At 36.3% G+C, this 17,041-nt stretch overlaps 1 protein-coding gene across 4 annotated transcripts in view; it reads left to right on the forward strand.

Annotated features, from left to right (window-relative positions):
- DOCK8 (dedicator of cytokinesis 8) overlaps positions 1-17,041 on the forward strand; it is a 197,879-nt gene that overhangs the window by 31,571 nt on the left and 149,267 nt on the right. For 2 of the 4 annotated variants that reach the window (XM_036217987.1, XM_036217988.1), the window contains exon 2: positions 9,172-9,274. The exons of 1 other annotated variant lie outside the window; for it this stretch is intronic. In XM_036217987.1, coding sequence (XP_036073880.1) covers positions 9,172-9,274 — 103 coding nt within the window. Of the gene's footprint in view, positions 1-9,171; positions 9,275-9,739; positions 10,320-17,041 lie in introns of those variants that run through there. One more of the 4 variants, XM_036217989.1, reaches the window with a different exon arrangement.

Here is a 17,041-nt window from a genome sequence, read left to right on the forward strand (position 1 = left end):
CATGGAGAGGCAACCTGCATAACTGGCTGACAATGAGATATTTTTAATGTTCCGTTCTATTAATATTTAAAAATACAAACATATTACATACTCAAAATGAAAACAGAATAGTTTATAACTATAATTATGTCTGGATATTATATATCATTTTTCTCTTTTGTCCATTTTGGTTTTTAACTAGTTTTCTAAAATCCATTTATTCAGCCAATGTGTATAAATATAAATATGATGCTTAACATTATGCCATTTGAAAAAATAAGTAAATATTTAGAAAGCTGGTATGTGTTGTTAATTTTAGTTTAAGTTCACTGTATTGTCAGATTACCAGCTGTATACATTTTCTGACCTTCGAAATTTGGTGAGATTTGCTTTATGGTACATACAGTACATGGTCAAATTAGGTGAATAGTTCAGTGTCGACAAAGAGAATGATACTCTGTCATTAGGTGTGGTTTTTTTCTGTATAAGTCAATTAGATCAAGTTTGCTTATCATGTTCAAATCCTACATATCTCTATTTTTTTTATCTACATGTTCTATCAATTACTGATAGAATAATTACATGTTCTTTCACTATAATTATGAGTTTGATATTTCTCCTCTTCTGCAGTTCTTTAAGCCTTTATTACTTGGAATATATGAATCTAGAATTGATATATCTTTCTGGCAGGTTTACCTTTAATAGTTTAAGAAATGTCCTCTTTACCTTTAGTCAACGCTTTTTGCCTTAAAGTCACTTTTGCCTGGTATTATAGCTACGCCAGTTTTCTTTTGGCTGTTTTGCATAAATTTTTTTCACCACTTTGTAAACAGTTTACCCAAGAAAAAAATGGAAGAGTATGTCCATATAAAGACTTGCACATGAATGTTCATAGCAGGTTTATTTGCAATAGCCAAAAACTGAAATAACTCAAATGTTCACCAACAGGCGAGTGGATAAACAAATTGTGCTACATACGTGCCATTGATACACACTGCAACACAGGTAAATGTCAAAATAATCATACTGAGTGACAGAAACCAGACCAAAAGAAAAGAGAGAAATTATATGATTCTATTTAGATAAAATTCTAAAAAATGTTAATTGGTACTTTTACCATTTTCCAGACAATGCAAGAACTTTAGAACGTAGGAACTCCATTTCCCTCTTACCTTTTGTGTTATTGTTGACATGCATTTTAATTTTATGTATATTTTAAATTTCACATTGTTACCATTATTATAATTATTTAGATAGTCACTATCATTGAGATTTACTTATGTATTCACCCTTTTGGTGTACTTCATTTCTTTCAGAATTTCTGTGCTTTTATCTGGGATCGTTTCCTTCTGCTTGAAAAACTCTTTACCATTTCTTTTAGTATTGCTCTGCTGGTTATAAATTCTCCCACTTTTTGTTTGTCCGATGACGTCTTTATCCTTTGTTTATGAAGGATATTTTCACTGGGTAGAAAATTCGAGATTGGCAGTTTTCTCTCAGCACTTTTAGAGATGTCAGAGCATTCTTTTTTGAATTTTACTTTTTTGGTTGAGAGATAAATTATATTTTTATTATTACATTTTGAAGTTATATGTCTTTAATATGTCTTTGAAGACAATATGTCTTTCCTCCACATTTTTTCAAGAACATTTAAACTTTCTCTTCAATTTTCAGCAGTTTTACTGTGATGTGTCTAGGTTTGATTTTCTCTGTATTGATTCTAATGGAGGGTATAGAACTTTATGAATCTGCATCTTTGGTATTTTGTCAGCAATATTTCTTTGAATGTTACTTCTGCTCTTGTTTTGTTTTTCTTCTCTTTTAAGACTTCAGTTTACCTATGTTAGATCTGTTTCTTTATGTCTCAGCACACTTTTCTGGAGAAACTTTTTTCTTTAAAGAGTTACATACAAAAGGCATTTGGTATTTACAGGTGTTCTTTTAGGTGATTAAGTCAGAAGAGAAACTAACTTGTACAATGATACAAGTCAGCACTGGGGAAAGGAGACTCCCTAGAGAGACACCGAAGACATTGAGCAATCCTTCTTTAGGCTTGCCGTGGGAACCCTCAAACACTTAAGTCATCTAATAAATATTCTTCTGTATTCAAAGGAATTTTCCAAGTGAAAGGCATTTGTGATTCCTCTGTGAGGAAGAAACATAAGTTCCACAGCTTGTTAGTAAGGGGAAAACTTCTCTTTGTAGTCATGTTTCCACCTGTCGAATCATCTTTATAGAAGTTGTACATTTATGGCATGTCTGTTTATGGGAAGAGATGGAAAATATGAGAAATGCTAAACCTGAACTATGTATTATGAAGCCTCAGGCTGGTGAACTTCTGAGGAATTCAGTCCAGACTTCATTGCTCAAAACATGTATGCATGTATATATATGTAAGAATGGAGATATATATATGTGTGTGTGTATATGCATATAAATATATATTATTAAATGTTATATACATTACGTAATCTATAGTACACATAAATTTTGCTACAAAAATTCATTTTGTAGCTTTTTAAAATTAAAAGTGTGGTTTACTAAAGGTATCTGAGAATACATCTCAGAAAACTCTAGGAACTACTCACTCTTGAGCCAGCCCTGTGTTTTCGGACCTTATACGTGCTGTGCACTGTGATCCGATCCTGTGTTATTTACATCATTCAGAGCTAGTTTTTCTGCATACAACAAATTTTAAAACTTTTATTATTTTTTAATACTATGCTAATCTTATAATTCAGGAAGTTTGAGGGAGTGACATTCTTTTACTGCTTACTTGGTATAAATCATTTCTAGTCCTGAATGACAGCTATTTTTTAAGGTTCAATTATACCAAGTGTTTGTGGTTACATCTATACATATGCCACCCATAAATGTCCATAATTATTATTTATTTTTAGCTGTATATACTGTATATTTTTAGTGTTTTACAGTTAATTTTTAGTTGCTATGAGTAAATTCTATGTCTGCTTTTCTTTATCCTACCCCTTTCACTGTTATTTAAAACATGTCACATTCAGGAAACCCCTTTAAAATCTCTTTAAATACTTATAGACAAGGTTTTGTTTTGTTTTGTTTTGTTTTATTTTTTAAATCAGTTTTAAAATCCTTCCAACTATTTTGGCTACTGGCCGTACCAGCATAGTGAAAGAATTTTCTTTTGAGGATGAAAGCCAGAGTAAAGCCTGCCAGGGCTGTTTGGTTTCCTAACACAGCTACTGGTGTAGATCACGGTGCTGATTGTTCTGCTTGCAGATTCTTGAGCATCTTGACCAGTAAGGACTAGAAGCGTGCCCTGAAAGATGATATAGCCCAGCCCCTACATTTAACATGTAATGAAACTAAAACTCAGCCTGGTTAACTAAGGTACTTGGACTCAAACACTCAAACAGCTGGCAAATGGCAGAGCTCAGGACTAGTTAACTTAGTGTTCGTCGTCTTCTTCTTCTTCTTCTTCTTCTTCTTCTTCTTCTTCTTCTTCTTCTTCTTCTTCTTCTTCTTCCTCCTCCTCCTCCTCCTCCTCCTCTTCCTCCTCCTCCTCTTCCTCCTCCTCCTCTTCCTCCTCCTCCTCTTCCTCCTCCTTCTCCTTCTTCTTTTTTGCTCTTTTAGCTATGTTTGTTGTAAAAAAAAAAAAAAGCCTGATGTTTAAAGTGCTTGAAGTAGGAGTATGGAAACCTAATGTGTAGACATCATGAAATGTTAAAAGAAATGCTTGAAATACACTACCTTCTTTTTCACTGGAGCTGTTCCTACTAATTTTTTTTTTCTTCAAAATATGGTTCACAAGTCCCCTTATCCCAGAAGTCTCCTAAGCATTCCTGGGCTGAGTTAGTAACTTCATCCTCTTTACTCATAAGGCATTGTGTACATTCCTGTATTATAATACTTATCATATTGTATTATAATTATTCAATTATCTGTCTTTCTCCTTCCCACCCACTGGACTGAGCTTCTAGGAATAGCAATAGTATCTTCTTGGACTTTAATCCCTAGTACTTGGCAGAGAGCCTGGCACTTTGTGTGACCTTGATGTTTTATGAATGAATGAATGGATGGATGGATAAATGAAGCGACCACTCTCTCATAGTCTTGTACTATCGGTGAATGTTATACTTTATCGGACATAAAAATCACTTGGAGTTGTTGGGTAAAAATGCAGTTTCCAGGCCACACTACAGAGATGCTGATTTGGGACTGGAGTAGAGTTGAGGAATGTACATTTTTATTAGGGAGTTGATGATTCAATGCCAATGGTCCGCAGGCCACACTAGGCAAGCTCTGCTCTCATTAGTTCCACCAGTACTTAGTCACAGCTGTATGTATCCCAATTACCTGTCCACTGAATAAACTCATAGAGCTTTGCTGCCCACCCTCTTCCACCATTCTGACTCTTATAGGGATACCAGTGTTTTAAACAAACCCCAAGGCTCCCTCCTGGTTCAATTTGTAGAAATAAAGATGATAATTGTACAGCATTTTGCATTGCAAGAAGAAGGGCATCTTATCTCATCAAGGAAATAGTATCATGATGTAATCTAACATCATGAAAGTTATGTTAGACATGGTGAATTTGGCCTGAGACTCAAACACAAAGTAAATAAAAACCACACACAACTGCATGGACATCAAGCCTGTAATTCTTGAGTTCTTGTCTTTGCCATTTTCTCTTATATGTGTAGGCAGCCTTCTCCCTTCACTGGGGCACTACATACTTGTGGGATTTAAGTTTCAAATCAGTAAACTTAATAGCTGGTGTTTACATCACTTTAAAAAATCTCAAGTCGTGTACCTGTGCCTTTATCTGTATGCATCTTTTTTAAAATTGATGTACTTAAAAAACTTTACAGGAGAAAGAGCCGCATTGGGTAGTTACTAAACTACCTTTATATAACCAGCAAAAGGATTTCTCATCTTTGTGGTATGTTCACACATATATTGTTAGGTAATTCTATTCAGTTCCTCATAATACTTTTTACTTGTAACTTATTTTGTATCCCTGTTTCCATGGGTCAACGTAATTTATATTTTTGTTATTTTAAATGGTAAAATCACATTTCATCTATTATTTATTCAGTATTCTGCTCAGTATTGGATGTGTTAGTTATTTTCAAATGTTTGCTATCATATACAGAGTTCTTATGCTCATTTCTGCTCAAATTATATTTGTGTTTGTATGAATTCCATGGAGTATATTCTCCAAAGTGAGATAATTAGATGAAAGAGTAATGACAGTTTTAGTTCTTATTTCATATTACAGTATTGCTTTCTAGAGACACTGAACCAATATACAACCCACAGGGGTGTGGGACATGCTGGTTTTCCCACAGCTCGGCCAACATGTAATTTTATCATTCCAGCCTATTTTTGCTAGTTTAATATGTGTGTAGGGCTTCTCCAGAGATACTTTATTTTGAAGTTCTTTAAATTCTATGAAGCAACTCTTTTCTATGTGGGATGATTCATTATTTTCATTTTAAGGACAAAGAATTCATCTCCATATTTGGCAGTTTTGAAGAGACAGGTTTAATTGCCTTTTGTAGAATTGATTCTGTAAGGATAGGAAGTAGGATCCGTATTAGGTACTAGGTCAGGCTTGATGCATGAGGAAAGATCAATTCTATAGCTCTGAATTAGCAAATTTACATGGAGGGCTGTGACAGAAATGCCTGCTGACCTGTTTAAGAAGGAATGAAGAGCAGGAACATTCTGATTTCATGATGAAACAAGTAGGGGCTTTGGCAAAGGATGACATGTTTTGCTTCAGAATGAAAGCAAGCACCTATCCCTCCAGCCATTCTTTGATTCTCTGACAATGCCACCTTCTTTTCTGAAGATTTCCAGATATCTTCATTTTAGTTAGACTCCATTATAGACCCTATCTATAACAGAAGAGATCCTAGAATGACCATGGAACTAAAACGTGCTATTTGAGAGGTCTTAGGAGGAGGACCTGCAGGCAGAAGTCACAAGGACCAGTCAGCCTGCGAAAAGTCAATTCAGCCATAAAAAAGGACATTTTGTTTGGTCATTTCTGCCTCCTGTGACTATGGCCATCTTCTTCAGTAACCAAGTAAATGGTTGACATGCTATTTTGGGTTTCTGTGGCGCCAAATACAAGATGCGATTTTGCTTATGCAAGGTAGACCTTTTGTTATGGACTGTAGTCTAATCTAATTTTTTAAGAAACTGGTGACTGTCCAATTTGTAATGAAAATCAGCCTGTTGACTGCCATTTGTGACAACATGGATAAACCTTGAGATAATCATGATAATTAAGCAAAATAAGTCAGAAAGAAAAAGTTGAAAATCACATGATATCACTTATATGTGAGATATAAAGCTAAAGGCAACAAATGAACAGGACAAACAAACAGAGACTCATGGACATGGACTATAGACTAGTGGTTATCAGAGGGTATGAGGTGGAGGGAGGGAGGAGGTAGATGGGGTAAAGGGAGTCAAATAAGTGGTGACGGAAAGAAATCTAACCAGGGGAGGGGAGCACACAGTGTAAATATAGCTATGCCTTACTGTTAAAATGTACAGCTGAAACTTACTGGATTTCATTAACTAATATCACCATTAAAAAATTAATTAATTAATCTTAAAAAAAGAAAAAAAAATCAGCCTATTGAGCACTTGGGATAGAAATCTAAGTTTTCCTCCATTCCTGGCTGTCATTCTAAATTCGGTAATGCTTACCTTCACTCTTGTCTCTATAGAATACTCACACACATAGACATACACACATTTATATCTATATTATGTATCTATATCTATCTACCTACCCACCCACTTTATTTAGAAATAATACATATACCACACAATTCACCCATTTAACATGTACATTTGAATGAGTTTTAGTGTATTCATAGAGTTGTGTTATATTCAGAGTTGTGTTATCTGTTATCAGTCAGTTTTAGCACATTTTGTCACCCCCAAAAGAAGCCTCATTCATATTAGCAGTCACTCCGCATTTATCTCCAATTCTCCCAGCCCTAGGCAACCACTGATCTACTTTCTGTCCCTATAGATATGCTTATTCTGGACATTTTATACAAGGAGCCATATAATATGTGGCCTTTTTGGTTTAGCATTCAAGATTCATCTGTGTTGTGGTGTATATTGGCACTTCTTTTCTTTTTTATTGCTGAATAATATTCCATTGTATGATATACTACATTTTGTTTATCCATTCATAAGTTGAAGAATATTTGAGTTATTTCCACTTTTGACTGTTATGAATAATGCAGCCATGAACATTCATGTGTAAATTTTTGTGTGAAAATATGCTTTGACATTTACTGAATATAACCTAAGAGTGTTGAGATATATGGGAACTCTGCCTAACTTTTTGAAGAATTAATTGCCCAGGTATTTTTACATTCCCACCAACAATGTGTGAGTGCTTCAGTTTCTTCAGTTTATCCTTACCAACACTTGTTATGGCCCATCTTTTTTGTTATAATCATCCCGGTGGTTGTGAAATGGTATCTCCTTGTAGTTTTGATTTGCATGTCCCTATTAGATAAGAGAACACTTCTTACCTTAGTATTTTCTTACACTTTTTTAAAAAATAAAATGCTTTAAGAAATTAAAAAGTACAATTAATATGGGCTGCTGTAACTTCCTGTGTAACTTCCAGCTGTACCTTCCCTCATAATGTAGGGCGCCACAACTGGTGTGAATGTGTTCCAGCCAGTTCCCTCCATTTTTGTATTCATTCATCATTCAGAATCTTGAGAAAGAGAGATAATTGTTCTTTAGTGGGTTATGTGCCCATCCCGTCAGTTTGTAGTTATGACTAAACAACATCCAGTTTGTAGTTATGACTAGACAATGTCTAGCGATGTATAGTGTGTAAATCCTGAAAAGAAATTGAAGTGCTCTTGAGGTGGGAGAGTGAATGCTGCAGGTGGGACTAGACCAAGTTTCCTGCCTCTCTGGATGGACCACATTGCCAAAGTTGGGAGCCAAGCAGACCCTGTTGGAAACCTCATCATGCAGGAAAATTAGTAATTATGCCCTGGAGAAAATATAATAAGATTTACTTATAATATTTAAATGTCACATTTTAAAAATTATCATTTATCATTTTTTATCTTTTAAAATCATTATTATTTTTTTTATGGTGACATGGGTTAACCAAATCCAATACATTTCAGCTGTACACTTTAACAGCAAGCACATGTATCTTTACACTGTGTGTTCACTTCCTATAGTTATATTTCTTTCTGTCACCACATATTTGTCTCCCTTTATCTTATCTACCTCCCCCCTGTCCCTTACCCTCTGGTAACCACGATTGAAATTATAATTTAAAAAATTCATGTTTTTCTTTGTTGGCTTCATAGCACGTTTCAAATATATGATTTCATTTGATCTTCAATGATCTCTGTTTCTAGTTATATTCTGCCGTGGCCTCATTGTGGTTTAAATACATGTTTATGAACTAGCCTCAGAATTCAACCACCAAGAACTGATTTCATGAGAAAATGTGTCCTCGGTTCCAAACAAATGACGAACAAATGTGTGCCCAAATGTCAACTTGCTTGTAAGCCGAGACCTCACTGGTTAGCAGGTTCGCGCCAGCAGGTGCAAGTGGATGATGAAGAACAACTTTCATGTGCTCCATCCTGGCTACCAGGGATGTTGGCTGAGTGTTCAGCAATGTCAATATGGATGACTCAAAGAATCTCTCCATTAGGAGCAGTTTGGAAAAAATGCAGTTCTTGGAATTTCACATAGCATCTAAAGTGCCTCAGGGAGGTAGAGGTATTCACGTAACGGTCCCCTAGCATTTTCTGTTATAACAGGCAGCCAACTAGAGGGGTTTAACTGCTTGAAAAGAAAATGTCTGGATCAAAATGGCAGCTCCGGGTTTAAAGGACTCTGATAGTCAGACAGATGTTCTCATGTAGAGACAACGCCTCTGGATGGACGGGGAAGAAGGAACCAAGTGCCCTGGGACTTTTTCTTGGGCTTCAAGCTCTTTCTCCTCATACTGTCATTCTTCCAGTATTGGACAGGAGCCATGACTGCAGGTGTCTTGGCCTCTGTGAACTTCTCAAGTGTCCACCCACAGGCCAGCCAAGGCAGAAGTTTTATAACATGACATCAAAGATCATATCTGTAATTGTGATGATTTTTTAAAATAACCACTTCATTTAGATTTTTCTATTTTAACTCAAGGTATTCTTCAGCGGAAATAAGGAAACAGTTTACTCTCCCACCAAACCTTGGCCAGTATCATCGACAAAGCATAAGTACCTCTGGCTTCCTCTCTCTTCAACTAGTAAGTATGAGTTACAGGTTTGCTTAGAGAATGGTCAAGTGCAGAAATACCCCGTGTATGTTTTTGCTTCCTGATTTTTCTTAGGTCTTCCCACTGCTACCTAATACCTCGAACCTCCAGTTCCTAGCTCTGTGCCTATTTTTTGCCATCAGGCTTAGGGTGCAAAATGGACTTTTAGGGGTTGTGGTTCTGAAGTCTCTGGACTTAGTGGATTCCCATGTTACTGGATTTCATCCAAATAATGATTCATATTTTATGTAGGAGTATTAGCCTAGAACCTTACTACTATCTGCAACATGCTTTTATTGAAAAAAATGTATTCCAAACCTGAAAAAACAAGTTATGATCCTTAAGTTTTAAAAATCATTTTCTTGGAAGTCTAATTTACATATAATAAAATTCACTCTTTTTGAATGTATGGTTTGATAAATTTGGCCACTTTAGAGTTATTTAACCTCTACTCAATAAAGATACAGAACAGTCTCTACCCTAAAACATCCCATCGTGCCCCTTTGGAGTCAGTCTCTTCTCCCAAACCCCAGCTCCCATCCCCCAGCCTAAACAATCATAATCCACTTTTGTCATCATAATGTTGTCTTACCTAGAACTTCCTGTAATTGGAATCAGACCATTTAAACTCTCATTTTTAAAATATACTCCCCCTTTTAAGTTGGAGGTTGTCCTGGATTTTTAACACCAATTGCTGAGCATGTGTATATGTGTTAAATTATTTGAGGACTAAATGCCAGACATGTGCTAAGTAGGATAAATCTGACTTAAATGAGATGGTTTATAAAACCAGAAGTGAGTATTCACTTCCTTTGTGAGAGAGCTACAGCTGTACTCACTTCCTCAGGCGCAGTACAGCGCACTTTTTTACTTGTTCTGGTGGTTATCTGGAGGAGGTTAGGTTATTTTTTCTCACTTATTACTTCAAAACCACTTCTGCTCTTAGAAATTTTGTAACCTTCCACTTGGTTTCCTGTAGCCGCCATTTTGTCTCCGGTAACAATTTACACGCCGTGTAACAGTGTATCTTTTAAAGGTATGTTTACTGGAGTGATTGGTGGTTATTTCAGTAGGATAATTTTTGTGTTGTGTCATTAATGAAATATTAGTACTAAAAAATGTATAGCACCTTTTATTGCAAGAGGTAAGTGGTGATAAAAGTTCTTCAAAAAAATCTATGACTTCAGTTACTTGCTAGACTGCTATTTTTATTTGAACTTTTCCTGTCTGTTTTAAAATTGCAGATGATAATAAAAGCACATTAAGTGCTTCATGTTCATACTTTCAGATTTATTAGTTTTAAACCAAGATAAATTAGAAATGCTTTTTGATTTAATTTGGTGCTAATATTTACTTCATTGAAACCCCCCAAAATTATTTTCAAATTTCCGACTCAAATTGTATTCCAAAGTATGCAAAATTCAATTAAGAAGTGACTGGATACACTTTTATCTCTTCAAAAAGGTGGAGAAGTGGGGTTTTGTGCTTTGCTTCTTTGTAAATTAAGAGTACAGCTTTCTGCAGTAGCCTTCTTGAGAAATAGTGTGGACATCACTATTAAGAGGCTTTAAGGAAGTTTAGCTGGCAGGCTTTAACCACATCTCTACATGTCAGCTTTGACTTTAATGCTGCAGCCTTAAATTTCTTCAGGAGAAATCTTTTTTATTTTATTTTTTAAGTCACGAAGGGGAAAAAATTGCTTAATATCTGCAGGTATTCTTAAGGTAGTTATGCTGCCTCATCAGTAGGTTTTGATGAAAGTGAATTTTGATGAATTACTTCATTAGTTAGGTAGTCGAGTTAACATGTGACTTAACGACCCGTTTTTCTAGCAGAAGATAATCAAAGAATAGCAAAAATGTTTAACTATACAAGAATCATGTGGTCCTACCTGTCATAATTTATTCCTGGTTCTATTTGCAAATGAATAGCCTTTATGATATATTACTCCTGGTTATTCCAGTTTAGTTTTCTGAATCTCTTTTCCCAGATCTCTGCTCCAACTTCAGCATAGTCCGTTGCCCGTTCCTTCTGTTAACAGATGAAGAGTAGGAGACATAAGGGAGCCAAGAGGCCTGCATTCAGTTCCCCATTTTTTTTTTTTAAAGTGTGGCCTTCTCAGGAAATTACCCTAATATTTACCTACTTGTCATGTTGTAACGTTAGAATGAAGTGGCTATTCTTTCCCTTGAGTCATCTTGCCAAATGAAGGTTCCTCTAACAGAAATCAACTTACATGGTGATTTCTCTTTCCCTTAAAATTAATTCATTTCATAGAAAGATAATGGGACATTTCAGGACAGTTCATTTCTGACAAGAGAGAGGAGTAGTTAATTATCTAAATACTCTCAGTCTGAAGCAGCTTTAAAAAACTTTTCTCAAATGAGAAGCCATGGACTGTTCATTGTTTCATTTGAGACACAAAAAATAAGTGCAACTCAATCTTTGTTTCTCTTACCTTTGTTTATATAACCACTATTTTAACAACTCCACATGCTGATGCAAATGGTGGTTTAATTTTAAAAAGTATTTAATTGGCACCAAGTTATTTAAAACCCAATCAAGTATAAGTTTGCTATTTTGCAAGAGTCAAGAACTTGGAGTCAGGTGGATCTAGGGTGAAGTGTAACTGTCACTTATTTTAGGTACATATCATTTGGGACGTTACTTAACTTCTATGAAGACTTCAGCTTTCCCATTTGCAATATTGGCATAATAATGCTACCTCCATTAGGATTAAGATAGAATGACACAACGGATCCTGTGTAGATAGTAGCTAACATTGCTTTCTATGTATTTGACACTATGAAGACGCTGTGGGAGATTAAATAATAAAATGAATAGGAGACGGTTTTGCTTCTGAAGGGCCCTGTGATCTATTTGGGAGGACAGGTAACAGAGAATGCATACTAGCTTTGAGTGTGGTGAGTGTTCAGAAGCAAGAAAGATCCGTGATCTAATAGGAGGTAAAGGCTTCATGAAGAAGGCTAAGGAGACTCAGAGGAAAATTCTCACCCCTGGCTGCCCATTAGAATGGGCAAATCAAAATCACATGGGATAGGTCCGGGTATTAGTATTTTAAAGCTCTCTGTGACTTTCATATATGGTCCAATTGAGGATCATTTAAAGAACCTACATAGGTAGAAGTATTCCAAATAGGAAGAACATAAAGAAATAAGAAGTTTCTTTTGTTGTCCTGGTTGCTCGAGTTTCAGAAAATGTGAAAAGCAAGGATCACTTGATGACCCTATAGATATATCCTTATCATTATATAGTGACTTCTGTCATAAATCTGATAAATCAAGTGAGAGGAAGGGCGTGTTTGATTTTTGTGTTTGTTTTATTGGGTTTTTGTTTTTTAACTCTAATTGTAAATGTTAGCTGAGATGATTGCACATACAAGAATTTTCAAAGTAGATAAAATATTCTTAAATTTTGCATTCTTGAGTATGAAGAGGAACCACCATTTGGAGCTGGTCTTTTAGACATGATGATAGGCTTGTCCTGGGCCTATGTGACGCTCCTGTCAGAGTACTCTGTGACCAGTGCCAGAAAGAGTGGCCTTGGTGCAGCATCAACCACTGGCCTTGGCATTCTCCATTGCCACAGCCGATGTGAACAGACACCCTGGGATGTCAGCTACCATAGGCAAACAACTCTTTATTTGATGTCTTCATTAAAGTGAAACTGTAAAATACTAAAACTATTTCTGATTATTCAAAGTAGAAAAGGGAGTGAAGTATACAAGAGAAGAAAGGGTAGGAGTTTTGCCTTAAGGTAGAAAGGAGAATTTGAGACACTGTGTAGGTTAATGATCTTAACCTACATTTTTAGAGAGGGAAAAATTCTGTTTTTAAAAAATGAGAATAGAAAAACTTTGAAGTGAAATGGAACGAATAAGCTGGACTATAACGTCTCCGGCTGAAGAAAGGATGTAAAAAGCCACATCCTGGATATGTACCAAAACACCATGTTACATGACATGTTTGTATATAACATTTATGAAAAAAAAAAGCCTCATACCTTAGAAAGCGTTCATTTTTATTATGTGTTTAAGCTTCTGTGCAGTGAAGCAATTTTTTTTTTAACTGCTAAGGGTGACCTGATGGTCTATCACTTGATGGTCCACTGTTATTTTTCAGATCCATTATTCTTTTGTGCTTCATCTTTTAAGGAGTTGGGCTGGTCTGAGGTTTCATTGATTTCACTGTGGTGGACATGATGGAAAATGAAGATCTCAATATAGTTTTCATGCAAATTCACAATGGGAGATAAAATGAAAGAGTGACGACCTATATGTAGAGTAGGAGTTTCATTACTGTCATTGTGTAAAGCAGGGGAACCAAATCCATATTGGTAAAAGTAGACTGACGCCCAATGATGCATGTCAGCATCTTCCACTCAGTGGCATCATTGGAAGATTGCTGTTGGTGGAAGCAGGGAAGTACTGTTCAATCTAAGCCACAAGGTATTTTGAATCAATGAAGCCAGGAGAACTTTACTATCTATAGCTCTGTTTACTTAAATATAATAGAGAGCTGGGAAGATTTCCTTAAGCATTCATTCATTCATTCATTCCAAGAAATATGCATTGGGTCTCACTCTGCGTCAAGAGCTGTTATAGGAGCTGGGGACATTGTAGTGAATATAACAAAGGGTCTACTCTCATGGAGCTTACACTATCGGTGGAGCATTAAGTACTTTGAAGAATGAAATAGGACAAGGGAATAGAAAGTAACACAGAACGAAGGCTATTTGGGTGGTCAATGAAGGCCTCTGTCTGGAAAGGCGATACTTAGGAGGAGTTTTGAATGAATTTGACAGATATCTGAAGGAAGAGTGTTCTAATCGAAAGGAACAGCAACTTCAAAAGATCCTCGAGCCAAGAGTATGTAGCATGCTCCAGAAACAGCAAGGAAGCAGAGTGTGAGCTGAGCAGAGTGGACAGTGGAAAATAAAATTACAGAGAAAGCAGGGCTGGGTCACAGTCCTCAGAGGCCACAGAAGAACTGACTGTACCTTTGATTAAGATGGGAAGTTACTGGAAGCATTGAGCACTGGCCAGGCACAATCTAAATCTTTGTAAAGATTGCTTATCGGGTTATTGCTTATAGTGATCCTTTTTAAAGGACCACTCTGGCAGCTATGTGGAGATTAGACTAGGGTGGTGAGGTCAGTGAGGAAGTCCTCACAAGAACTCAGGAAAGTAATAGTGGTACTTTGATATAAGGTGAGAAGTGGTTGGATTCTGAATATATGTCAGAAGTAAAGTGGATAGGAGTTTCCGAAGGATAATATGTAAGGTACAAAAGAAAGAGATCAACGTTGACTCCAAAGCTCTTGCACTGGCATCTGGTGGAACAGAATTGCCACTTGCTGAGATGTGGAGACTTAGAAGATGTGGGAAGAGAAGATTGGCAGTAAAAGTGTTAATTTTGAATTTGTTAAGTTTGAGAGATATATTAGATCACCAAGTGGTGATGTTGAGGTATAATTGGAAAAGCTAACCTGGATTTCAGGGCAAAGTTTGAGGTTGCAGATATAAATTTGTAATTAAAAAAGAAGAAGAAGGCATTTAAAGCTATGGGAATGGATGAGATCATCCAGGCATGATGAAGATTGAGAAGTGAAGATGTTTTAGGACTGAACCCTGGGCACTGCATAACAGAAGGAGAACATAGAAAAAGTGATGCCTCAAGGAAGATTAACCAGCTACCTCAATTTGCCCGGGGCTGAGGGTTTCCTGGTATATGGACTTTCAGAGACTGGGACACACTAAGATAGTTGGTTGCCCTCCATCTGTAGAAAGTGTCTCAAGAAGGAGGAAGTAATTAAATTGTGTCCGATGCTGTAGATAAACCAAGACTGAGCAACAACCATTGAATTTGGCAACATGGCAATCTTGGTTGACTTTGACAAGACTTGTCTCTCATGTACAGCCAAGTAGATTTGAGGACCATCCCCTATGGGATAACGTTCATGAAGGTACAAGGCCAGTGCACCTGTAGACATCATGCCTCTTTCCATCACCACAGAGAGTGGCATGAAGCCTGCCCAGGTACTTTGTGTTATTTGGGTCAAGTCATTTAGCCTCTCTATTTTCAATATTCCCATTTGTGAAATACCGTCCAGATTTGTTATTTTAATCTGCTATCAGTATGTTATCTGCATATTATACTGTGCTAGGAGTTACACAGATTAATTTTAAAGAGGTATCGTTCTGGTGGTGGCTGGCTAAGCAAGCCTGAAATCCCCAGAACAGTCAGGGAGGCAAGATCACAAGCAAGCCAGAACTCCAAGGGCAGGAGCTAAACTTTAAGAGGGCCTCCATCTTTGAAAAGACATCCAACTGATTAAGTTAGACCACCCAGGATAATCTCCTTTTGATTAACTTAAATTCAACTGATTAGGGACTTTAATTACATTGGTGAAATCTCTTCACAGTAGTAGCATAGTAGTGTTCGATTGTATCAGTAGAAGGTATGCGCATGCTACAGAATATCTGCAGCCTCCCTTCCAGCCTCTGGCAAGAGAAAACTCTTCTAGTCCACCCTGTCTGGAAACATACTAGGAAATGAATTCAGGGAAATGTAGTTTAGTCGAGTCAAGTTAACACATCACAAAACTATCACAATAGAGAAAATCTAATTTGTAGTCTTAAATTTTTAAACTTTTTTAGAGAATGTTTTGTTTTTATTTTGATTATTTGGATTTTTTTTTTCTATATTATTTTAACAAATGACAAACAGTATGAAAATTCATGGTCTAAGGTGACATTCTTGAAATTACTTTGGATCATACCATTTAAACTAATCTTGAGTCTCTAATGACTAGGAGGCCACATGTAACTCAACAGCAGAGAAAACAAAATTGTTAATTTTCATGTTTGGCTTTTAATACTCTAAGAGCCCAAGTCCTGCCTTAGAGACTGACCTTAGAACATCCCCCAAATCTCGGTTCCCAATGAAATGCAATACCACTGTAACACTCTTAAGTATTTATTTTCTCCCTTTGCTTATCACTGAATAGGCATAATGTATGTGTTTGTGTGTATATGTGGATTGCCTCACAATAAATTCTGCTCCTGCGATTAAGACTTCAGATAGTTTTTGGAGAACAGAAATCTCTTTTGGTCCCAGTTATTTGAATTTGCAAGAGAAACAACTTGCATAGAGACCTAGTTAATGGCAGTTAGGCTCTCCATCCCTTGCCAAAGGCAAGACTACTTTACAACACATTTGGAATGAACAGCTTCCTCCTTTTGTTTCAGTATGGAAAGGATAGGGAAGTATTAAGTGCCAACTTGTGTGTAGTACTAGAACTGTACTCAATAATTCTGTCATGGTTTGTATTTATAGTATATTCAGTCCTGAAACATATGCAGACCTCATGAGTTTATGACTTTATGACCGGCACAGTGCCACAGTTAGTGTTCAGTGATGGCACTTTTTTTTTTTTTATCATAGCTTCCCCCTTCAAAGATAACATTATTTATTTATATGTGAGAATGTGATAAACTTCACCATCTCTTGACTGACTAAAAATCCATGGAAAGATTTTGCAAGAGGAGCTTCCTGTACTCTTCTGTGTCCCTAATGCCCACCTCAGTGACTTGCATTCCGTAGATGCTCATATGTGGCTTTGAATTTCAGGGACATGACAAGTATAATTCTTTGACTGGAGTTGAATTTTTTTATCTGTGATAATTTCACACAAATGCCTTTTCTCTATAGGAGCTTCTACTTACTAGCTATTAGT

This window comes from Rousettus aegyptiacus, unplaced genomic scaffold, assembly GCF_014176215.1.
Source record: "Rousettus aegyptiacus isolate mRouAeg1 unplaced genomic scaffold, mRouAeg1.p scaffold_m13_p_3, whole genome shotgun sequence".
Lineage (NCBI taxonomy): Eukaryota > Metazoa > Chordata > Mammalia > Chiroptera > Pteropodidae > Rousettus > Rousettus aegyptiacus.